General features: G+C 38.5%; 1 protein-coding gene across 2 annotated transcripts; it reads left to right on the top strand.

Annotated features, from left to right (window-relative positions):
- Positions 1–397: 397 nt before the first annotated feature.
- cavin1a (caveolae associated protein 1a) lies at positions 398–25,655 on the top strand. 2 transcript variants are annotated; one of them, XM_059347219.1, is made up of 3 exons: positions 398–525; positions 1,266–1,791; positions 23,500–25,655. In XM_059347219.1, the coding sequence occupies exons 2-3, from the start codon at positions 1,291–1,293 to the stop codon at positions 24,265–24,267; spliced, it is 1,269 nt and encodes a 422-aa protein (XP_059203202.1). In that variant the 5' UTR covers positions 398–525; positions 1,266–1,290; the 3' UTR covers positions 24,268–25,655. The 2 variants fall into 2 exon arrangements, with proteins under 2 accessions (XP_059203202.1, XP_059203201.1); XM_059347218.1 differs by lacking the exon at positions 398–525 and having other exon boundaries at positions 1,124–1,791.
- The last annotated feature ends 692 nt before the right edge of the window (positions 25,656–26,347 follow it).

The raw sequence follows: 26,347 nt of genomic DNA, 5'->3' as shown, positions 1-26,347 counted from the left end.
TAACTGTATTCATAAAGAGCTGTTCTAATAATACTTTTATGATATGGAGACAGACTACCTGCTATGGCAGTATACCAGTATGCCATACATCAAAATAAACTGAACAAATGGAAGCAATTGGAAAATTAATAACAACATTTACGATCATGTTTATTGTTCTTGTGGTCACACTTAAAGCAACTCAAAGTTCTTCAGTGGGAATAATATAGATATTTACATCTGAGTATCGTAGTATCATCAACAATTTATTCAAGACTAATGTGCGAAACTTTGCTTAGTTTTCAATAATTCCCTTTGTTTTTTTTGTTTTTTATTCCCTCTTGGCTACACCGCATATCACGTAACTCGTTTTGTTTACTACGCCATTTTGACAGGAAGTGTGAGAGCCTTTAATTCCGAGAATTTTTAGTAAAAGGGTATTGAACGCTCTACTGTAAAACATTTCTGACTCTACAGCCTAGATTTGTCAATATATTTCAGCTTTGGAGTCTTCTGGCTAAATATTACTTTGTCCTCACTGGAAGGGTAAGTGTCACTTCAGGGAAAGTTAGCATAAGCAACAGTGTGCTTGTATGTAGCGTTAGCTTGTCTGTATCTTAGATAGAGTTACCTACGTGAATGCTGGGTGAATTAAATTCAAAAGGCGCTACCACCAAATATATAAAATTATACCTTTACTAATGAATTGCAGTTTTTAAAATTTGTATTACAGGTGAATTATTTACCAAAGATTAAACGGCAATTTGCTAAAGCCATGGGTGGCAGTCAGAATTGATTGAGTTGTGTTAGGACCGGAATAAAAGCCTGTCAAATAAATACGATTTTTTCTTTAATTGTCACGTTTCACTGCTCCACCAAAAAGAGGAGTCTGATGGATATGCTTCCCTATGTGCTTGGGGACAGATTGGGTGGAGCCCAGTAGCAGTAGGGGGAGCTGGGGGGCGTGGGCTGGGTGAAAGAAGGAAAAACTTTGACTGGGTGGTTTCACAGGGAGCAGAGGCATTTGAGTCAGGGCACACATGCCTCAGCTGTGAGAGGCCCTACTCCCCTTGGCTGGCTGGCATCCCAGAGCAGAGGCAGAGAGAGACAGAGCAGGCTGAGAGCGAGAGACTGAGGGTGAAGAGAGAGTTTAAGAGTAAAGATTAAGAAGAGGCAAACAAGTGATCAAGAAAGTTGTCTGAAAGAAAAGAGTAAAGATTAGGGAGCGAGTTCTGTGCAGCGTGGCTCCTGCAGGTTGTTTTTCAGTAGTGTATTTTTATCTGTAGTGACCGTGCAGGCAGTTTGACAGCTATGGCGGATACAGGTGTCCAGAAGGAGCACACAGCCCAAGCAGAAGTTTCTTACGATGATGACGAGGTAGCTCTGGTGAGTGCCGCCACAGAGCCTGCAGTAGATGATGATGACCCTGCTGAGGAGGTGGACCTGCTGCTGGCTACTGGCCCTGGAGGCAAGAGTGAGGCGCAGATGAACGGGGTCATGGTCCTGTCTCTGCTGGACAAGATTATTGGGGTGGTAGACCAGATCCAGCAGACCCAGAATGGGCTCGAGGCCCGGCAAGAGGCCATGGAGAAGTCAGTGTCAACCATCCAAGGGGAGCTGGCTAAGTTGTCCAAGAACCATGTCGGCACAGCCAATACTGTCAACAAAATGCTGGAAAAGGTACGCAAGGTCAGCGTCAACGTCAAGACGGTGCGCAGCAACCTGGAGAAGCAGGCGGGCCAGATCAAGAAGCTGGAGAGCAACGAAAACGAGCTGCTCAAGAGACGCAACTTCAAAGTCCTCATCTACCAGGTAAGTCTTTTTACTATTTACATCACGAGTAATAGCAAACAATCTTCGATGAGAATGTGAATGATGTGATGATCATGAGAATGTTGTGGTAGTCTTTTAACATGCGGTTGTTAAAATGACACTCATAGTACATGCTAAAGGGGTGTGCTGCATTCCCCATACCGCAAAGGAAAGTTAGCAGGGGAGTGTGAAATGTACCTGAGAACCTTTCAAACCATCAGAGCAACATTTGACATCATCTCTTCAGAGAGTTAGAGTCACACCGTGGCATGAGTTGACCCTGGTTAGTGGAAAATGGGCTGCAGATTCTCAGGCTAGAGGATGCTGGCTAAAACGTTCTGCTCTGTGGTTTCCATGACATAAATGTCTGAATCACTTATTCCTTAAACCTAAATGAGGCAGTAGTGTTTATGAAGAATCAGTTCTCTATTTAGAAGCTGTTGTATGATTTGTATTCACGCTCAGTGAGAGCTGGTTTCCTCCTCTCACCTATGAGTGGAATAGTCACTTCCATGGAAAAATAAAGTGACCTCTTTCACTCCACAGGACTTCATGATTACCCGTTAAACTATATAAAGACTAGATGGTGTAAATAAAAAGGCCTATAAACACTGGCATGAAGGGCTACTTGAGACATAACCAATGCCCCACCTCTGAGTTCCCAGAGGACAGATAGTTGGCAGAATGCTGCCATGAGAGATGAAGATGTAGTTTTTATTTTTATTTCTCAGAAGTGGGACGCACTGACATTGATGCATTCATAGTGCAGAAACCGGCACTTTAATACCTGAGATTAATGTAAACATTGGGGCAGGGGCAAATTTATCATAGAGATTGTTGTAGCTTCTTCTCAGAGAAAGGAAACTGTTAATAAATAAATAATAATAATAAAGGACACAATATGAAATAATGCATGAGTGTGACAGTGGAGCACTGATCTAACTGTGGTTGTTGTTTTAGTCCAGGTGAGAAACACATTTTTTTCTTTTTTAGCAGGATGTGCTGTCATGTCTGGCTAGTAAACTCAAAGCTTGCATGTATGCACAGCAGCAATCCTATTTGAGATTTTTTTGGGTGCAAAAGGTCTTGCCCTTTAATATGGAATTTTGTGAAAGCTCAAATGTCATAGGTGGTAACTTCATGAACGAGAGACGATTTCTTTGAAATAACATTAGTAACAGTGAATCTGAGAGTTGCAAACCTCTCGTGAGTAGACGTTACTTGCAGAGAGCCGCATTGGCAGTCAATCTTTTTCACCTCCCCCTCCTAGGATGTCTACTATGGGAGCGTGTTACACTATTGGCATGTAGCAGAAATCCAATCAGACATCTAGTCCTTAATAAATTACTCTGTAAAGCAGGTGCCTCCTGCTGTTTTGACACTACTGCAAACCCCCTTTAACCGCACGTCTGTGTGCAATTGGCGCTGTCTCATTTCGATGAGAATGTACTGTGTTATGAGGCTTATGATTTGACTGTTTTTATTTTGGCTTCAAGTTTTGATTAAGCAGACACAAATCACTTTAAGTCATTTCCTGTTGATGTTACCTAAACCGTAATGATCTTATCACCGTCTAAACTGGTCGCCGTCATGTTTCAACGTGGTTGTAGGAGCTGTAGCTTCCATGTTGCAGTAGCTGTTTCGGGTTCCCATGATCTATTTATTGCCAGGGGATGGCTGCACCGTGTCCAGTTTAATTGACTGACTTATAGGCTGGCCAGATATTGGCAGCATTGCAAATCAACACTGGCTCTCGGTCAGGTTTTACCACTTTCCACTGTCTGTTTGTGTGTTAATGTGTTAGAGTGGGATAATTTTAGTATTAGGTTAAGGATGAAGTCAGAGGTTAGAGTTAGGCATGTAGAAGTTAATGTTAAGGTTAAAGTAAACTACAGTAGGCTACAGTAAAGTAGGTCTAAGCTAGTGCAGTGTCCTCCTTAATGTAGTAATGCCAACATGTGTGTGAGTGTGTGTGGCCATTCCTCACCAATATTGCCTTTCAGTCACAGTGTCAATGTCAAGTTAGACTAGAATTTGAGTAAGACAAGTGAAACATTTTCACAGCGTTACCTTTTTTGTTGTACTCTTTGGTAAACTGAAACTGATACTCCTGCCACCCAGTCTCTCCTCTCTGAGAATAGCCACATATTGCAGGAATTTTAGCCTGGAAAGACTTTGACAGTGTTGCTTTATAATTAAACCTGCAATAATGGTGGCATGCAGGAGCCCCCCGCAACAACAGGGTTTGTTGATAAGGTACATCACATGTAAAAACCAGAACATTAACTTAGCAGCAAGCAAGCAAGGATTCTCTATGTAAAGATATAGTGGAGTAATGGAGCCCTGACCGGGGCCAATATGAAGCACAATGTGGTTCCTCTGGCCGTCGCCATGTTGCCAGAGCCTGACTCCGCCCTGCTAATCTGAAGAATGGGTGAAGAGGTGGAGCAACGTGCCGAATGAAGCCTGGTTGCCGAAATACGCCACCTGAGATGGCATCCCCCTGTCAATCAAAACGGCCACGCCTTAATTATGCATAACTTTAAGCAAACGTATAATTTAAAAGGGTGAGTTATGTAGTCATTTATCACCATCCAGTTGTCACAAACAGGGAAATTATCTATTTTTTTTGTGCCAGGCTGTAGCAATTTAAAAATAAATAAATAAATTGGGCATTCAAACATGGTGGTCTATGGGGATTAACTCGCTTTTGAAACCAGCCTCAAGTGGCCATTTGAGAAACTGCATTTTTTTTTGCACTTCATATTGGCTTCATTTTTCAGCCCCTATAGATTGCAGGGTAGCTTAATCTATAATAATTCTGAATATGAAAGAAACAAAAGCTTCCAAATGGATGTAATGGTTGGTAAATAACTACATTTGCCTCCATACTGCAGCAGAGTGTAAATATAAAGCAGAATGAAATAGAAATGAGAGATCTCTGTCTTTACATTTTGATAATGCATGAACAATAATGTATATTAGGTGTACATTATCTTCCTCGTTAGGTGGCATCTTGCAGCAGTTTTAAAATAAGAAACCCTTTACTGTAGGTGACCTTCCAGCAGCTGAGTGTCTCCCGGCTGCAGAAGGCACAACCAGCCTGTCATCACAGCTCCATGTTTCGCAAATGGGCCAGTGATCCAATAGAGTCCCGCTTTCACACCCTCCCTGCATTTCTCTCCTCTGACTGTAGCATGTCTAATATTGCTGTCTTTTATAGACCAATTGTTTTTCCATTTCTAAATGAGTCCAAGGTTATTTCCTTATTTCCCGTTAGGCTCATATTGCCTGGCATTTGCCTATAATAGTTCAGCCTTGCAAGTCTAATTTCCTGTTGTAGTGTTTTCTAACAGCAATTACTGTCAGGAAATAAACAAAGACCCGAGCTGTTTAGAGATAATATTGTGCCTTTCTCATTCAGGCCTCATTATGTTGGTATTATAATGATTAGAAATGTTTAAATGTTTCCCTAGAGGCCTTTCTGTTTAAGTGGAAACTCAGTATTCCTGCAATAAGAAAGTGGTGCATGTCTAAACACATGATAAAGAAATGACTAAAACCATTTATCAACTGTTGAAATAGTTTTTGTACATAGTTTCCAGTTTCCTGTTGCAGAGAACATACAGCTGCCATATTGGTAAAGATTAGCTTCCTGCTGCATCTTCTTCCTTGTCAAGTCTGGCACCTACATTTCCCAGAATGCAACTCAAGCAGCTCAGTCAAATTCAGGGTCTGATATACAAGTGGTGGCTAATGTAGCCTCAAGCCACTAACCTCACTAGCTACAGAGGTCTGATAACCCCACTTCTACAGGCCTCTAGTCATGTATCTATCAGCTCCAGCTGCGATCAGCAGTGATGGAAACATGACACCCGGGTGGACACTCAAAATGTTGTCCTTTTGTGCAACAATGCTATGATTCTTTGTCATCTGAGCTACAAATTCTCCATCCAAGCAGCGCTCTAACATCACTCCGAAATTCATCGGCACTGAGAACATAAATAAAAGTAACCACTGTAACATATTCACTTCACACTGCTTTCTACTGTTTACTAAGTTAAAAAAAAGAAGGCATTCTTGTTTTCTGGCATTGGGAATATTTATGGCCTATGTTTGTGGATTTTCCAGTGTTTAAAACGCATGTAGATAAGAGCGAATTTTGGTGTAAAAAAAGGGTAGAGACAACCATTCACACTCACTTTCACACCACCAATTTGGAGTCAGCAACCCAGCCTGCATGTCTTTGGACACTGGAAGACCCAGACCCCTACACTGCAAAAACGGGGTGTATAAAAACAAGATGAAAACACTAAATCTGAGGGAAATTATCTTGCTGCATGGACAGATAAATTCACTTCACAAGATTTTTTGAATTAAGATTCTTAAATCTAGAAATAAGTATGTTGAACACTTCGCTATTAAAATGAGATGAATTATCTAACCCTTTTTTTAGAATCATGGTAAGAACCAAATTCTTTGCAGTGTATTTCTGTGAGGCAACAGTGCAAACCACTGCACCACCGGCCATCCCTGTAAACAGACTTCCCCTTTGACTAAACAACATGGTTTCCATGTGATGCAAGTACCAGAGTGAGTGCTTATTTAGTTTACGTGATTAGGGGAAATGTGTGCTTTAATTAGATATTTTAAACAGTGACTCAGCCCATCAGAACTGGAGGTCATGAGCGAGTTTCATAATGCGCATTATCTGTTTAATTACGTGGATTAATCCACTTGATGCAATGCGATAGCGTATGTCCTTCAGACTGTGAGACAGTACTGATGTGCGTCTGGAATCAGGGTGTGTTTGGCTGCAGCTCAAAGACAGTGATAGCCATGTGGTCAACTCTATCATGGAGATGTAAGACCTCTCAGTTACAGTCTAGTTATTCCAGGCCAAGCTCACAGACCTTCCAGAGCTCAGATCACAGCCAACAAGCCTCGCCACCAGCCCCAGCCCACTTTTCTTTAATGGCTTTTAACTCTGCCCAGACTATGAAATAACTCTATTCCACTTACTCCACACATGCTGATCCAACCGGAGCTTTTTTGGCAGCGAGAGCTTTCTGAATGTGTGCGTTCAGATCCCCGTCTCATTACAGAGAGGGTAGTTATGAAGCACTTAGCAACCACTTGAAGGCAAGAACAACCAAGAAGCTGGACCAGCAGCACTAAGATAGTGTTGTGATTCATCCCGCTGGCATCTCTCTGCCTCTCCTGCCAACATGCCCACTTGTTCTCCTCCCTTCCATCTCAGTTTCTCTCCCACTATTAATTTAGCCCCTTCTACTCTAACTTAGACGTTTAATCCAGAACCAAGGGCACAGCTCATTCAGTAATTGCTACAGCTCTTGCATACTGTGTTGCTCTCCTCCAGTCTCTCTTCTCTGTCCTTTTCCTTCTGCTGCCCCCTCTTACCCGGGCTTGTGGAAAGATATCTGGCAGGCTCCACATTTCACTATTGCATGTCAGCTACCATGTCAAGCCAGCTTGGAGTTCCAGTGCTCGGTAGCGTGTGAGCCTCTGCATGTAAAAAGGTGTCCAGTAGTTAAAAAAGGTAGCTGTTGCAGGACTATGATATAGTATGTACTGTATATGTGGTAAAAATATATACTGAGAGAAGACATATGAGACACAGTAGGCTGTAACATCAGTGAGTTAAATTCTGAAGATGTTATCCGCAAGATCTTATTAAGATATACTTCCAAATTTAAGTAATGCACGTTTTCATTCGCTTTTTTTGCAGAGATGATTAAGATAGTGGTTTCATGTCTATGTAATTTACTCAGTGACACATGAAGCCAAAACTATTCGCCTTCTGTTTATGAAATTATTGGGACTTTATAGGCTTTTTGACATTTACAGGGCTCATAAGCACACTAAAGACTCCCCCTTGCTTCCTGTCTAAGGCTCCAATAAATTAAATGTGAATAAAATGATGCTCTTCTATACTTTCAAATGTTTTTGGACAGAATGAATCACATTCTGACAGTAAAATTGTTCGTTTTGCAGGGACTTAAATGAAAATAAAGATGCTAAAAGTATCCACTGATTTACAGTCAGTCTTTGTTAGTCTTTGGGAAAACTTATTTTTGGGACCAGGAAGTAATAGCTAGCCTGGCTCTGTCCACAAGTAACAAAGACTTGCCACCATAAATGGCTTACTATTCCTGTAAAGTTAAGCTTGTATTTTCTCTGCTAAGCACTTCCTCTTATCTTATTTGTTGAAAACAGGAATATGTTTCTCTTGGCATGATTGGCCAAATCTGGATATTGTAAAGCCCTGATCCTCTCTCTCTCTCTCTCTCTCTCTCTCTCTTTCTCTCTCTCTTTCTCTTTCTCTCTGACACACACACACACACACACACACACACACACACACATTTTTGTACACCACAAAGAGCAACAAGTGAGTTCCGCTTCAAGCAAGAACAATCCCTTTTTTGTTTGGTTTGAAATTCTTTTACATTTTATGAAGATCAAAAAACAATTAAGACACTCCAATCATTTTGAACACTTAAGATTTACAGTACAAGTGGTTGGTGTGGCATAATTGGACAGGTGTAATTGTATATACAGAGATTCAGTACATGTGCTCTTTGCTCTGCTTTATCAGATCAAGTGTACAACACTGTGGTGTGAGTGTATGTGTGTGTGTGTGTGTGTGTGACAGATACAGGAGGTCGATTTCATAGTGTTACTGTAGCCTTTCCTGTGCTGCTGTCATTATGACATACTGCAGTTGCTACAGCAGAAAAATGATCCCTGCTAATTCAACACATGTCTATATGTTGTTGAGTTATTATGGACACATGTATGACGTTCCATGTCATGTTTTTTTTCTGCTTTAAAACATAAAAAAATAGTTCCCAATCAATTCCTGCGAGTATGTGTTATGTATTATGTGCTACGTCCACATGTGTGCAGCAGTTTACAGTATAAAACTGTCCAGATGTGTTTGTGAGCTGTTTCTCTGAGTGATCTGATCTCAGACCCCAGCTGATCCCCATCCCACAGACGGGATTCACCAGCTGGGAGACCAATCTAGTCCTCCCTTCGGTTTGAACAGTTGTAGTTGTCATCCGGCGTCTTGGCCAGCTAACAGAAATGTGTCCTCATACCACATCACAGCTCGGTGGAAGCTGCTGATACCCTCCCTGCTGTTTATTCCAAGATTTGTAGGCACACCCTTCACCTACAAGGCCACAGCCAAAATAAAGAGTTGGCCAAATTATCCGAGATGGTATATTAAAGGAAACGGCTATGTTGCTGTTGATTATAAATACTCTAGCAGCAATGCAATGGAATGGTGTAGTGTCCCGTTTCATTGAGTGGGCCTGAATTTAGCCATCAGCAGCGCCAACTGATTGATTAATTGCATTAGATATGTGTTTGTGTGGGCTTTTTTCCAATGTGCGTATGTTCATGTTGTTGGTTTATTCGAACATTATATGCAACTGGTATAATGTCATTAATTGAATATATTTCCCGCAATAAATACCATAAAAATGAAACTACCTCCACTCGAGACATCCTCTCAAAGCATTACTTTATTTCAGTAATACAAAAAATTGCTGTTAAAGCAGCATCCATACATTCACTATTAATACAAGTACCTGTTATTGCTGTAATGTAAGAGGTTGCGTGTGAAGGCAAAGTCTGGTATGTTCAAACCTCCAGTCTGAAGTGCAACAGTCAGGTTACTCTGGTGGTATATTTCTCGCTGCTGTGGCGGCTTGCTGTTCTTGTCACTGGTATGTGAGTTATAGGCTGTTGCTGAGAGCGTGCCAGGTTTTGGGTACCCTTAGGATTAGATTTTGCATGCACATGGATGTTTAGGATGATTAATCTAAAAATAATAGAAATTAATAGAACCTAAATTATGTCATCAGAGGCAGTGTGAGAGGCACTGTAAGGTTGAACTTGGACTGTATTTTGGCATTTAGGATTTTCTTCAAATAAACAATATTGTTTAACCCTTTGATGCACAACATATAAACACCTTCTAATGCACAACATGGGTCAAAAATGACCTGCATTCATTTCTCATGTTATTTCATGCTGGCTGTGTGTTTGAATATCTTGTTTTTATTACAACAGATTATCAGATCATTATATCTATTTTATCTTTCATACTTTATGAAGAAAATTGTTTTTTGTATTACACACATGGGTCAAAAATAACCTTGTGCATTAGAAGCGTATACATACAATAAATGATACACTCAATTAACAATTTGAGTACATGTGTAACTATGTTTGTCTTATTTTGAAGGTTTAACTTTAAAATAGTTGTTAGAACCACTAGATTACATTGGATAATCACATATTTTAACATTTGAGACTTATTAGAGCCACCAAATAATAATTTTCATTGGAAAAACACCAATTTAACAAAATAGGATAGTTAATATTTGTGTTTTCTTTGTCAGGTTTTTGGAGATTGGTGAATTGGTGACCCTTTGATGCACAACATATAAACACCTTCTAATGCACAACATGGGTCAAAAATTAGGATGTATGATGATCAAAAACAAGTTATTTGAGGAACACCTGCAATACTAAATGATGAAATTAATTTATTGCAAAGATATAGAATTTAAAAACTTAGTCGGGTCACTTTAGACCATGTTGTGCATCAAAGGGTTAAAGGAATACCACACATTTACTATGTAACTCTGAAGCGATTATTAACATTTCCTGCACAGGGCCATGTGTGGATGGGAGCAGGGGTTTATATTGAGAGAAATCTGTATGGTCAATTTCCACCTCAAGTCCGAGTAAGATTTCAAGGAAAATGCCAGTACGGTTGTGTTGTGAATGAAAGCAAGCAAAAGCTTATTATAACCGCTTATCAGCATTCGGGTCGCTGGGGGCTGGAAACTATCCCAGTTGACATTGGGCGAGAGGCGGTACAACCTGGACAGGTCGCCAGACTTTTGCAGGGCTGACACATAGAGACAGACAATCACACTCTCATTCACTCCTACGGGCAATTTAGAGTCACCAATTAACCCATAAGAACCCAGACCTATTTATCCTTAAAGGAAAATTATGGGGGATATACCACAGACCAAGTGGACACATAGAACACATTTCTGATGTTTAAAAAAAAAAATGATACCCCTAAATGTCAAAGACACTCTTCACTTTCATACAGTAAATATGTTAATTCACTACTCACAAATTTAAATCGTGCATTCTCAAGTAATAATTAAAAGATACTTTACTATTCAGTTCACGTATATTCAGTGGGCAATTATTCCAATAATTGATAGCACGATAAATAACTGTTCTCTTTAAGCTGCCTTTTTTGGTCAATTTGTGCCTTTTCTGGTCATTTTGTGTCTTTTTTGGTAATTTTTTGTCTTTTTTTTTGGTCATTTTGTGTCTTTATTATCATTTTGTGGTCAATTTGTGCCTTTTTTGGTAATTTTGTGTCTATTTTTGGTCATTTTGGGTCTTTTTTTGGTCATTTTGGGTCTTTTTAGATAGATAGATAGATAGATAGATAGATAGATAGATAGATAGATAGATAGATAGATAGATAGATAGATATTTTTTTGGTCATTTTGTGTCTTTTTTTATAATTGTGTGGTCAATTTGTGCCTTTTTTGGTCATTTTGTGTCTTTTTTGGTCATTTTGTGTCTTTTCTTGTCATTTTGTCAACAATTAAACATTGTAGACATTATTATATACGTCATCAGAAATCATTCCGAATAAATTATTACATTCATATCTATTACATTAATTCTCACTTTCATACAGTAAATATGTTAATTCACTACTCACAAATTTAAATAGTGCATTCTCAAGTAATAATTAAAAGATACTTTACTATTCAGTTCACGTATATTCAGTGGGCAATTATTCCAATAACTGATAGCACGATAAATAACTGTTCTCTTTAAGGCATTTGATTTTGGACATGGTAACATCATCTGACCACCATTAGCTGACCTTGTCACATAAGAATGAACCTGATCACATCTGACAATTTGGTTATATAAGAAAACAGGTTGAAAAGAATAGGTACTGGGGGGCATGGGAATTATACAGATTTGTATGTGAGCAGTAGGGCTGGGCGATATGGCCCTAAAAGAATATAACGATATTGCAGGCATTTTTTGCGATAACGATATTCTTGAAGATATTAGGAGATACCTAAAAAGATATAGAAAATGTATAAATAAATAAAAATCTAAAATGTAGTGTGAAGTGCAAATCTCAACAGTTGCCAAATACAAAAAAATTACTCTCGACTCTTGAGTATGAGCAAATAATAAAAATAACCATTTAGGGGTTCCGGGGGCATATTTTAATGACATATTGTAAAGGAGAATAAAGGTTCTTGTATGTTTTATTTAAGGCATCTTATTTTGACAGTTCTTGTAAATTCTGTGGCGGATTCTCTTAACACACTGTGCTCTTATTTTGAAAGCTGCATGTGTTTAGCGACAGGGAGTAAGTAGCTTTTTGTGATTAAAACAACTTTAACCACTTCATCAAGAAGTATGAATGTTGCCAATATCATGATATGCATTTCTTTTAACCATAAAAAAAATATATCGATATTATCGTGAGCGATGCGATATGGCACACCCCTAGTGAGCAGGAGTATTTTGTAGTCAATGCGAGTTTGATGGGGAGCCAGTGGAGGTGGATGAGGGTGGGGGTGATGTTCTGCCAGGTCTTTGTGACAGTAAGGACCCTGGCCCTTAACTTATGATTTATTTACTTTCTCGCTAGATTAAGTGATTATGTTAATATTGTTCACCTACTTATCTTGCAAACCTGTGAAATATTAAAGTACATTGGTGCCAGTCAAAAACAGCTCATTGCCCACCATGGTTTTGAAAATAATAAGACACATATTCCATCATAGTTTGTACAAATACGTCCAGCCTTTCCCCTTCTTCACCTTCTTCTGTTGAGTTTTATGAAGCTTGGCATCCATAAGTGGTGCAAATGTTATCCCAGTAATTTACCTGGAGCTATTTAGGAAAAAGTCACAGATTAACACCAAGAAAGCTGAATGACTCATGTGCAAAGCAAAACTGTGGGTGGCATTGGCTTGTTGCCTTTTCATACCCCCAGGTGTTTTATTACAGGATTTATTGCTCATTAATCATTATATTGGCCTAGTGTTATTCAGTTGTTATAGTTTCCTATAGTTGGTCCTAGTACCTATTCATTCTTGCAGCAAAGTAATAAGTAATTAAACACTTTTCTATAACAAATTGAAATAATCTTCTTGCTAATTGCAGCAAATAAAACCTATGCCTAAAAAATCCTCAAAGTGCAGTAATGGAAATTTGAATCAAGTTTTTAAATTTGGTGGACTGACCCTTTAGTGTCAATACTGATGGCAATATTATAGAAAGGGATAGTTATATAATGTATTCCAGCACTGTAGCGGCCAGTTCACACCACACAGACGTAAATGGAAAAGTACATTTCCATCTATGCATGGAACGAACTCTAGGATTCCAGTGGTCTGGGAGTCATAAATGTGGAAAAGGGCTTCCCCCTTCAGGTCCCTGTGAAATCACAAATCACTGTGACAGAAAAACCGAGAAACTCCTTTCCTGTGGTGTGCACTGGTAGCATGACGTCTCCAAGTTGGCTGCAGGGCATACAGAGCCCCTCTTGTCTTAAGACAGAGTGGGACTGGTTGTTAATATTTCCATTACCCACAGGATGCTTAACCCTTTGATGCACAACATGGTCTAAAGTGACCCGACTGAGGTTTTAATTTTCTATATTTTTGCAATAAATTAATTTTATCATTCAGTATTCCAGGTTTTCCTCAATCAACTTGTTTTTGATAATCATACATCCTAATTTTTTGTTTTTCATTTCTTTCTTTTTGAATAAAAACCCTTTTTGTATCACTACGCTTCTTATGCACAACATGGGTCAAAAAATGTCATTATGGGGGTATTGTGTGTATAATTTTAAGGAAAAATTAATTTAATCAATTTTGGAATCAGGCTGAAACATAAAAAATGTGGAAGAGTGAAGCGTTGTGAATACCTTCCAGATACACGGTATGTGTGTGACAAAATAATACATAAACATGTTAAATATATTAAATATATGAGTGTGGAAAGTAACTATTTGAAACAAATTACTATTATTATAGTATTAGGTCATTTAATTTTAAATAATATTTGGATGAATGAGTCATTTCTGACCCATGTTGTGCATTAGAAGTGTTGTCCATATGTTGTGCATCAAAGGGTTAAACATGGCACGATGAGAGTGGGCTCTTCTAAAGGGGATTGGAGAGCTTCATTGCACAGAATTTGCATTATGCCCTCTAAAAGTCACGCCAAAATGAGGTAGCAAGTGACTGGAACAGTCCTCTGTGAATTGTTTGAGCCTTATTTAGAAGAACGTGGGAGGCATCAATATTAAAGACCAGAGTACATTAGCGTTCTTATTTTAGCCCGCGAGCGCTCTTTAGGGATCAAAGCATCGCAATTTAGGCCTTCCGTAGGGCTCTTACACGCAAACCTCCACCTCTGTTTCATGTCAATCTCTCGCTTGGCCTTCTCCCATCCTGCAGGAGCACACGGGTCAGTGGTATCACTCATTGTGAAAGCTAAGTGCACAGCTGCAAGGACTGGACAGGATCAGACAGCTGGTCCTGTGACTCATTGGAGAGGCCTTTCATCACACTGCCGCAAAAGGAATGGTGTGTGTGTGTGTGTGTGTGTGTGTGTGTGTGTCCATGTGTGTGTTTATCTAAAAGCATGTTGCTGAATGTCTGCATGCATGTAGGTGGCTCAGGATTGCAATTCGGGATAGTTCAGATTCATTGACCGTAGGTGTACTCTAGATGAGGCTCGGCAAACCAGTTTGGAAAGGCAGGCAGGAAGCTGAGCTATTTTAGCCACACTAAAAAAGGTCCATGTTAAAAAAAAATCAGTTGACGTTAGCTAAATATACAATATTCACCTCTTTTTCGTGTACTTGTCAAAACCACCAGACTCCTTTGAAATAAAGAATATTTTTAATTTTATGTGTGTTGTGTATATATATATACATATACATATACATATACATATACATATACATATACATATAATTCAATTCAATTGGCTTTATTGGCATGACATAACACTGTATATATTGCCAAAGCAAGCATCAGAAAAAGATAACAGTAAGGAATATTGAAAGCAATATTTACAATAAATTATTACAATTCTATTATTCATTTTAAAAGAAAACAAAAACGAATAACAATAAAAGAAAGCAATATTTACAATCATTGAATTACAATCAACATATAATTTATACAATCTAACTGTCCCAGCAAAAAAAGAAGAAAAAACAAAATAAAAAATAAAAATAAAAACAAAACAATACATATATACATATATATATATATATATATATATATATATATATATATATATATATATATACAGGCCCTAAGCACGAGGGCTATAGAGGCCAGGGTGTACCAGGTGCAGGCTGTGCAAAGATGCCCCTGAGACAGTCAAGCACACAGTAGCATGGTGTAAGTGTGGATCAGCGTACATGGAGAGGCACAACCAAGTGGCTTGGATAGTGTGCAGGAACATCTGCACACAGTATGGACTAGAAGAAGCTGCAGGCTAACCAACCAGACATGGTGCTGGTGGACAAAGTGCAGAAGAAGACAGTGGTGATAGATGTGGCGATCAGGAAGAAGGAACACAAAAAGATTGAGAAGTACCAAGGGTTGAAAGAACAGCTGGACCAGATGTGGCTGGTTAACCCTTTGATGCACAACATGGGTCTAAAGTGACCCAACTGAGTTTTTATTTTTCTATATCTTTGCAATAAATTAATTTCATCATTTAATATTCCAGGTTTTCTTAAATCAGCTTGTTATTGATCATCAAACATCCTAATTTTTTGTTTTCATTTCTTACTTTTTGAATAAAAACCCTTTCTGTATCACTACGCTTCTAATGCACAATATGGGTCAAAAACTTCATTATGGGGTATTGTGTGAAAGGAAAAATGAATTTAATCAATTTTGGAATAAGGCTGAAACATAACAAAATGTCGAAAAAATGAAGCGATGTGAATACCTTCCAGATGCACTGTATGTGTGACAAAATGATACATAAACATGTTAAATATAGTAAATATATGAGTGTTGAAAGTAACTATTTGAAACAAATTACTATTATTATAGTATTAGTCATTTAATTTTAAATCAACTTTGGATGAACGAGTCATTTTTGACCCATGTTGTGTATTAGAAGGGTTGTCCGTATGTTGTGCATCAAAGGGTTAAAACAAATCTGTTCCCTGTGGTAGTAGGAGCACTGGGGGCAGTGACCCCCAAACTGCGCAGAACCCTCAAACTCCGAGGCCTCTGGTAGAGGACCCCATATTGAGCATAACACAGATACCACCCCAAGAGGGGTGAGAGGGCCTTTTTTTTATTAAAGTAATTTTCATTTGACGTACATTTTAGGTAGCAGTTTAATGATCCTCATGTTAATGCAAAGTTTTATTTTAAATATATAACTGCACATTAACTGAACCCCATCTAGCAACCTTACAATTAATAGCATGGATAACATTAATTACTTTTCTTTATTTAACAGCCAATCTGGCTTATAATAATCCTTTGCATATGACACAGAAAGTTAATTATTTTGATAATTATACTGTTTGCTGATATTATTGTGGGTTACATCATATTTAAATAACTAAGCAGTAACACTGGACCAGGTGGATTAGTGTAGGTCTTGTCACAGCAGACAGAGACAGAAAGGGGGAAAGTAGACACCAGCAGCTTTAGTCAGAGCTGCACTGGTCTCTGTATAGCGCTGATTGAAAGCACTGTTTGCTCTGTCGTCCATGGTAACAGTTACCGGTTATATTATCCCCGAGCCCCGGTGTGAGTCAGACAGAGAACATTTTGCTGATAATATTTAGACGATGAAAAAGCTTTGCTGTACCTCAAATTCAAAGATTTTTTCAGAATTATATCATTTTCTCCACAAACAGAAAAATCTGGTTTTATCTTTAATAATAGAGAATTTGCAAAAGCAGGAGGCACATCTGATCTCCCAAAGACCTTTTTGTTCCCTTTCAACCTTTTTATAGTCTTTGCTGTTTACAGAAATATTTCCCCTCAGTCTACTGGGATTTTTAATTGCATCTCCTGTGTTATTCTTCCTTCTGACAGACAGTTGTTGGCTTGTATGAGCAAATCAACTTGGAGAGTTCCCACTCTTTAGCCAACTTTTCCATGAGGTATGATTCAAGCCACTCATGGAGGAAAAAAACATTAGCAACAGACCACCTTCTCATTGAACAGAGCACATATACGCTCAGTTACTCCCCAGTCCCCTGGCACCTGTCAGTGAACACACACACACAGTACACACACACACACACACACACACACACACACACACACACACACACACACATAGTGCTGACTTTTCCATTGGTGAGTGGGTGGAGAGTGGAAGGTAACACTGGGACACTAATGGACTTGTCATCTTCTTCCTCAGGCTCCCAGTCTCCTGTTTTGTAATCAGGAAGGGAAACCCAAACAGCGTTTGCTGATGTTATCACAATTTCCACAGATACAGTCGGCTGAATCAAGTTTTAAGAATGTAAACAGCAAATTGTTGTCTTGGGTGGGTGTTTGGTTCCCAGAAGCCTTTCCACCAACAAATGTCTATGTATGTTTTGGAGATTTGCATGAAAAAATCTTGATGGAAACACTAAAATTAAAAAAAAAAAAGTTTAAATCTCGCTTGGGGTGGTCTTTGTCTTATTTCCCCTGAAAAATAGTAAATGCGCTTAACAAGAGATGGAAACACCTTATCTGAATAAGTTCTGACGTAGCGAACATTTAACTCACATGACTGATTAGCTGTTTCAAACGAGCTGAAAAATGGCGCGTGTTGTTTTGCCGTCGAGTACTACGTCACATTCCGCTAATCGTCCTATCCAATCAGCAACCAGGCTTTTTTCAGGGAAGAAAAATGGCCACTAGGGGTGGCTCAGATTCAATTTAGGGGCGTTTCGGCGAGGGAGACCCGCCTCACCTCTTCTGACCAAAGTACGTTCATGCAGCTTTGTTTATTCACTCTGAAACAGTTGATGGAAATGTCCCTAATTCACATTTTCTTTAATGCGACATTTCAAAATTTGGCTTCATAATTTGCTTTGACTTTAATGGAAGCTAAGTTGACCGATAAGTACCAAGAAATATCCATGGATCATAAGTAACAATTCATAAATTCATGATTTAAAAATCTCATGTAGAATCACAAAGCCAGTGCACCAAACAAGGCCTTTTTGTACTATATATAATTCTTTCACCATACTGTGCTTATTTTTCCATCAATTTTAAGGTTAAAATCAGAAAAGTTTCCAGAAAAACATGAGTAAATTGTTCAGTGACAGTCTTCATTAAGCTACATAGCTTAACTGAGGTATGGAGGTGACGTCGTCCTGGACCATGCTATAGTTTCCCTGTTTTCTATGACCTCAGATGTTCCCAGGATGCTCCCTGCTGTTTTTCCATTGGCCACAGAAGCTTCCTGTTCAGGTGTCAGAACCTCTTTATGAAAGGTTTTCACAGTTTGGCTTCATGGAAAAAAGAAAGAAGTGTGTCTGCATTTCTGTGTGTGGGGGTGGGATGTTGATGAGCATTAATACTCGTGCATACTTGCATGCATTACTTGCATTTGCATGTGTGTATTTATACACACAGGTTGTCTTTCCTAAGTGGTGTTTACTCCGGGAACACAAGAGATGCACTTGTTTAAATGTAAGCTTTACACTTGGCTTTTAATTTTAGCCCAACAGCTAAACATGTTTTGCCAGGTATTTATAAGGTCATCTAAACAGCTTACAGTTTTGTGCTCATATGTACTTTATGTCACTGTGAGTAAACGTTTACTGTGTGGGTTTATCTTTATAGCAACGTTTAGTTCTGGTTACATATAAGGACTTGGCCAGGGGTGGCCAACCCGTGGCTCCAGAGCCTCATGTGGCTCTTTAGGCCGCCTGCAGGGGCTCCCCGTGGTTGAGACAAAAAAAAATTATATACATATTTTTACATTAAAATGTTCATTTTTCAATGTGGTAGACCAAAAGCTATTTGTATTCCTCAATTTTAAAATTGTATAGCCTTTTTTTACAGCATATTAAAAAAGTTTTGACATTAAGTCAACTAAAATGTGCTTCATAGCTTACGAAAGTCTCCGGCCTGGCGCCTTAACCTTTAAGTTTTGCCAACTTTGAGTTTAGTTTTGAGTTCCCCGAGATCGACTAGTTTTCAAAATCATATTAATAAATGCTCAATATGACTATTAATAATGTTGGTAGGCTAATTTAGACTTATTAGGCTGTTTCATTTTAATTTAAGGCTCAATATAAGGTTTGTGGCTCCATTCTGCGATTTTCTCTTTTTTTTTTGGCCAACAGTGGCTCTTTAGTTAGTAAAGGTTGCCCCCCCCTGGACTTGGCTTACTTGTCCCATTCAGTTTTGTGTTTCACATTACATCATTCTGACAAAATCTATGGAAAGAAATACTGTGTTTAGGCTTATGTGCTCATGCATTCAAAAATATCTGTCATTAATGTGTTCATTGCAGCACACTCAATCACTCACTCTCACATGTCTGCAAAGCAGGTGCAGTATATATTTCAGTTTAATTGTAATGCACTTATGCTTGTATATTGTTGTAGATATGTCAGCTGTTTATCCCCAGCTACACTTCACCGCCCACAGGAGACAACATGAGCAGGTGGTTGCCATGGCAACGGGGCGCTGTGTTTATCTGTTGCCGTGCGGGGGAGAAGGGTGTTGTGTGGCGGTGGCGGTGGTGGCCGGCAGCCAGAGAACGGTAGATGGAATCCAGAGAGGGAAAGGCCAGCCCAAAATAAACCCATACAGAGCAGGTCGGCCGAGCCCACACCATACACTGCACCAGATAAGGAGGCAATGTCCATTTTATTATAGGATCGTATGGCAATATTTGAACTGCCCAGGGAGATGTGGCGATCACATGATCTGACAGGTGTTTGTCTTTCAGAAGTTTGATATCAGCGTTTAAATGTAATTTTACTATAAATACTGAAAATTACATAACACAACAAAGCCCACATTCTCAAGTTCTTGTTTTTTTTCTGTAACAGTTTTAAAACTCTGTATACTTCTTAACATTCCCTAATGCAGTGAAAGTAGAAATACTAATAACACACTGCAGAATTACTCCACTACAAGTAAAAGTCCTGCATTCAAAGATTACTTCAGTAAAAGTACAAAAGTACCAGAATTGAAATGTACTTAAAGTATATAAAGTAAAAGTACTCGTTATGCAGAATGGCCCCACTCAAGTTGTTTTATAAATTCCAGATATTGACACCCTCTTAAAATAATGGCCTTAGTCATTTTTTCAGGTTTTTCTGGGTATTTTACCAGAGGTGGCCAGGATCATAAGGAGATGATTTAGGTTAAAAATAAAATAAAATATATAAATAAATAAAAAAATGACAAAAAATGACAAATAATATAATTATTTTAGGAAAGTGACACTACATTATAGTATTTTTTTTTTACTGTTGTCAAGGTAGGGCTAATTTAAACTACTTAGTATACTTTATTGTTTTTTAATTTATAAACATGCATAATTATTTTTAAATTGATCGTATTCTTTCATGTTAAATCCATAGACTGTATAAAATAAATAATAATTAAATGAATTAATACATTAATAAATAATTGTTAAATCTCGACCTGAAAAGTAACTAAAGCTGGCATCTAAATGTAGTGGAGTAAAAAGTACAATAATTGCCCCTGAAATATAGTGAAGCAGAAGTGTAAAGTTACATATGTGGAAATACATAAGTAAATTACAAGTGCCTCACAACTGTACTTAAGTACAGCACTTAGTAAATGTACTTAGTTACATTCCATCACTGCCCTAATATCACTCAAACACACTCTGACATGCCAGCTCCTCATGTGTTGCTCTCTGCTGTCAGTCAGCCGTTCTGTGTATCTGTTTCTGTGTGAGATTCAGTCTGCATGCAGCAAAAGGCTGACCATAACCATATTACTTGACCTGGGTCAGTACTGGGTCAGTACAAAACTAGGTTGTGTGTTAAATTTTTCAAATTATACATGAAACTTAGCCTTGTAATCCTAAAATGTGGCAAAGACACATATCAATTAAAGGATGCTGTCATTTGATGTATTTTTTCACATGGAGATATTTAAATATTAAAGATATTTAAGATATTCACTTATATCTTATATGAATTTTATCTGCTTGCACTTTTTTGACAGATTTAACATTGCACAAATGTCTAAATGCTGTTTAAAAGGCATTCTAACCTGATAAAAATACATTTTGAATCCTTAAAAGGCAGTTACTGTCGATGGTGACTTTAATGTAATATTTCTATCGAAATAAAACAAAGAAAAAGAAAATAACAAAAACAAAAGAATGCATTCATTTATTAGATAAACTTGTTTGGAAAAATATGGATTATCTATTATGTTCTATATCTTATGATGCTGCTTTCACTTTACTGGAAGGACACGGGGGTTAGTACAGTTTCAGTTTAGCTGTATAATGAACAGAATACAGCAGTGCAGCAGTTTCACATATACATATATCTATATGTGTAAACCCAGAAGTACCAGTAATACAGAGAGGTAAATCCAGTTGCACGGGTTAACACTTACACTTCTGCCTTTAACTTCACAGGAAATGCTTTTTCACACAGGCCACATAGAGCCCCTGCTGACAGCTGCCAATCAATCAGTCTTGCAGCAGCCATATTTCCATCCTCTGTGGCAGTGTGGCATCAGATATCAACAGCAGCACTATAATAACAATGTTGACCTCTTTACAGCATGTCTGTCCCCCCCAGAGAGATTAGTGGTCCCACTCTGGTGCACCCCAGGGCATCATTGTAGATCCCATCTCCATCTTCATTTATGTATTAAAATGTAACCAGTGGTGGAATGTATGTGTACATTTACTCAATTTTGAGGTATGTGTACTTTACTTGAGTATTTCTATTCTATGTAACTTTATACTTCTACTCCACTACATTTAGCTGCCAGCTTTAGTTACTTTTCAGGTCAAGATTAACATGAAAAACATCAATTTAAAGTGAAGTCATTAAAATGAGCCATATCTTTATAAAATTAAAATGCTGCTTTCATAAATTCATTAATACATATCATCTAATAATATATTTAGAATATATATATTCCATTCTGGTCCATTCTGCCTGAAAGTAAAAGTAATACCACACTGCAGAATTACTTCACGACAAGTAAAAGTCCTGCATTTAAAGCAAAAGTACCAGCATCAAAATGTACTTAAGTATCAAATGTAAAAGTTCTTGTGACCCCTGCTTAAAATGGTCCATTCTGCCTAACAAGTACTTTTACTTTTGATACTTTAAGTGCATTTTGATGCTGATACATCAAGATAGTGATGGTGGATGAAATCTACAGAGAAGCATTTGTGAGGTGCAGTACTGGGGTGCACCAGAGTGGGACCTCTAATCCCTTTAGGGGGGCACAGACATGCTGTTAGGGGGTTTAAGTTGTTGTGATAGTGCTGCTGCTCCCTGTGTGGATATCTGTCAGCGTCCTGCCACAGAGCATGGAGCTGTCAGCAGTAATTTATTGTGCACTGTATAAGAAAATGAAAGATTAGGAAGGGGGTGTAAATAAAGAGTAGTGTAATTGGGTATACAGTTTCTGGGAACCGTTTTGTATTGCTGTATGCAGAACATATGGTGAGGGCCTATAACTGTTCTGGTATTACATGTATAGATATTTGTGTGAAATGGCTGCACTGCTGTGTGCTGTTCATTATTTGACTAAACTGAAACTGTATTAACCACCAAGTCTTTCCAGTGAATCGAAAGCAGCATCATAAATTATAGATATATCGATAACCTATATATTATCCATAATTAAACATTTTAAAAAAAATCTAAAATACAATAACCTTGATTGTTTTCTGTTGGATTTGACTGAAAATTAGACCTTTGGGTCACAACATAGAAAGTGTGTTTTTATAGTATTTATAGAGAAATGATAGTAATAAGGCAGGAAATACACCTGTAGGTGTAATGGCCTGCTGGCTTGAGTTTCGGTATGACTGTGGAGTTGAAGAGTTTATTTTAATCCTCATATTTTTATCATTATTTCAGGAAAGTGGTATAAAGCATGTGTGACCACATTTTCTTGTAGTTGGACTTAGTAGTGTAAAAATAACTGAGGTTAGACATGTCTGCACTTGATTGTTGGCATATGATTGACACCACTAGATGGCACTCTACACCAGCTACAAGCAGAGAAAAGCTGTGTGCACTGATTGTGTAGATGACACGATTTTATGATGAATCATCCTCATATTTTCAATTTCATTTCTCACCCAAAGGCCATTTACTTCACTATCTCACACTGATAATTTTTGGATGACATATTAAATGAAATGCCATAATTTACATGAATCTTACAATACTATCAGTATAGCACCACATCTGATAATAGTGCAGTATGTGTCAAATTGAAAATGTGATTCACGTCATTGTGATTCCTTAATATAATTATATTATTCCTTGATAAAATTAATATAAGTTTATTAAGGATTCAAATTATGTATTTTCTAATCCTTCCTATTTTGTTCCCTCAGGACAAAGTGAAGCCACCGAAGACATCCAAATCGAAGACAGGAGAGACAGTAGTGGAAGGCAAAGCAGTGGAGGGCCTTGAGGAGATACCCGAGGGACAAGAGGGACATGCAGACAATCTCAATTCAGATGAGGAGGTGGAGATCGAGGAGATTATCGAGGAGTCTCGTACCAAGCGCCTCCAACGCACCACCAAGCAGCAAGTGGACAACATAAAGAAAGCCTTCTCAAAAGAGAAAATGGAGAAGACCAAAGTAAAGACAAAGGAGAACTTGGAGAAGACCAAGCAGAGAACCCGCGAGAACCTGGAGAAGACGAGACAGAAAACCCGTGACAACCTGGCGAAAACCAAGCACAGCCTGGAGAAGAAGATGGGCAAGCTCGGGACCCGCATGACCCCCAACATGGAGCGCAGGGCGAAGATGAAGAGCACAAAAGAAAAGGCGAAGAAGTCCCTCACTCCTGACCACACGGTCTACGCTCGCTCCAAGACCAGCGTGTACCGGGTGCCCCCTTTCACCTTCCACGTGAAGAAGATCCGAGAAGGGGAGGAGGAGGTGGTGATGCAGAACACAGAGATGGAGGAGGTGGCCGAGGCGGAGGATCAGTCAGGAGGCGAGGAGAACGGGCTGGATGTGCACGTGGAGGTGGAGGAAGGAGAGCTGGTGAATGTAGACAGCCCAGAGATGGAGGCTCTGTTGGAGGTGACTGAGGACTCTCCGCTGGTCAGTGTGGAGCCAGACCACCTAAAGAAGGCCCAAAGCGAGTAGAGCGTCCCAGCTCTGCAGGGCTGTGTAGAAGCTAGAGATAAAGGATGAAGAGGGGAACGGAGTCTAATGATGAGGACACAATATTAGATGTAGGGACTTTCTAGACGTGATCGCAATATATGACATCTCATTTGTTGTTTGTTCTCTTTTTATTATACCCAACAGGGATGATTTTCATATTTGCTCATCTTTAAAAAACAAATAAGAAAAACAAAAAAAAAAGCTAGCTTTTTGAAACATGCTGCAGGCTGACTGACTGGCTATCCTAGACTTGTACGTTTAGGCTACTTGCTGTTTGTTGTTGGTTTGATAAATTGAATGGCTATAATAATTTTCAAAAAAAGGTATAAATAGTTTTTGCTATGGAGCTGTAATGTATAATCTAATGTTTCCCATGTATGTTATGCACATTTTTAGGTGTGGTTACAGGAAGTTGATGGCAGGATTTATGCTTTAATCGATGGTTTAAGTGATGTAATGTGCACGAGGGAAACAAAAAAATAAACAAGAAGGAAAGGTGTAGGCCTTCCCAGTAGAAGAAAGGAGGAGAAGGAGACAAGTGGTCAGAAAATCCTCTCCTCAACTAAAGAGTTTACAAATATCTTACCCATGATATGCAAAAAGCATTACGTCATACAGGTTATTTACTGCCAGTGACACAGCTATTGTGCCTAATGTTACAATATAATGTAAATGCCTGTAAATGGAAGGGTAATGTCAAATAAAGTATGCTGGGAACACTGACAAAATCAAAATATTTAAACTATCACAGATAGCACCATGTATAACCAGTTGAAGTTACTGTTGTGAACAATCGTTTTAAGATCAAATATTTTACCTTTTTGAAGACAAAGCTGCAGGTCATATCCTGTATCCACATGTCTGTGCTTTGATAAGGATCATGAAGTCTGAAAAGAATCATAGTTGGCCACTGAGTTTTAAGTTTCAATATATTATGTTTCAAAATGTCTCTTTCTGGGTCACTCAATCAAAAAATCAGCTAGAAAATGAATTCAAATCAAATGTGGAATGTAGTGTTTTGTATCTTCACAGTGCATTGCTTGATTATCATTCACTGTAATGTTTTCATGTATGCTCACTATGCTATATTTGTTACATCTAGCCTTGTTGTACTCACAAACTTGCACACCTCTGCACAGAGGAGAAGAAAAACGGCTGTGTCACCACAGCTCATCACAGTACATTTTCCCATCCCTATTACATTTTGAGAAGGTAATTGCAGACATAAAAGTGACGGTCTGAAGAGCGAGATGACAGTTTAATGACTGACTACATGGAGATGAAAATGTCATCCTAAATGCGGTAGACAGTGCACTTCCAAATATAATTAATGTCATGGCACTTTAATAAATGGCAGAATATCATGAGATAGTCTTTTTTTATTGGTGAAATGTCTACAGTACTGATTTTTTTTTTGACCATCATTTGAGGAAGTTACAATACTTTAGTTGTAATTATTCTGAGCATGTTGTAAACTGGCAATGCTGATGTTTAAGCATTGCCTTTTGTTCATATAAGGCAAGCACACAGGGTTCTGGACAAGGAGAGGGTGAATGTATGGCTTCCATCTTTGTCCCGAGAGACTGTGTGTGATCTTGATGTGGTGCAGGCTCACAGAAGCCCCCTGTGTAGCACGGAAGAAGCCATAAAAATAATCAATGGGCTGGGGAATGCAATTAAGGAGAGTGCTCTCTCAGAGCACTGTGGAGGGAAGACAATAATGAGAAAGACAGAGAAAAAGTGTGCGTCTGTGCGTGTGTGTGTGTGTGTGTGCGTCTGTGTGTGTTTGTGTGCATGATCGTGAAGAGTAAGTATGCATACCATATATTCACACTTAGATCTTGGTGAGACTCCAAGTTTAGGTCAGCATCAAGTGCAAATTCCAAAGGAGCAAAGAAATAAACAACAAGCCTGTGGTATCACTTAGGCTTTAAATTATTATATACATATAAAGTATATAATGATATCCTTTTAGTGATTTTTTTGGGTGAAAAAACATCTACATTGTTTTGCACACCAAACATTGAAGCACTTGTAAGATATTGGTCCCTTTTTTTAA

This window comes from Centropristis striata, chromosome 13 (genome assembly GCF_030273125.1).
Source record: "Centropristis striata isolate RG_2023a ecotype Rhode Island chromosome 13, C.striata_1.0, whole genome shotgun sequence".
Classification (NCBI taxonomy): domain Eukaryota; kingdom Metazoa; phylum Chordata; class Actinopteri; order Perciformes; family Serranidae; genus Centropristis; species Centropristis striata.
This window is presented reverse-complemented; position numbering and strand designations above follow the sequence as displayed.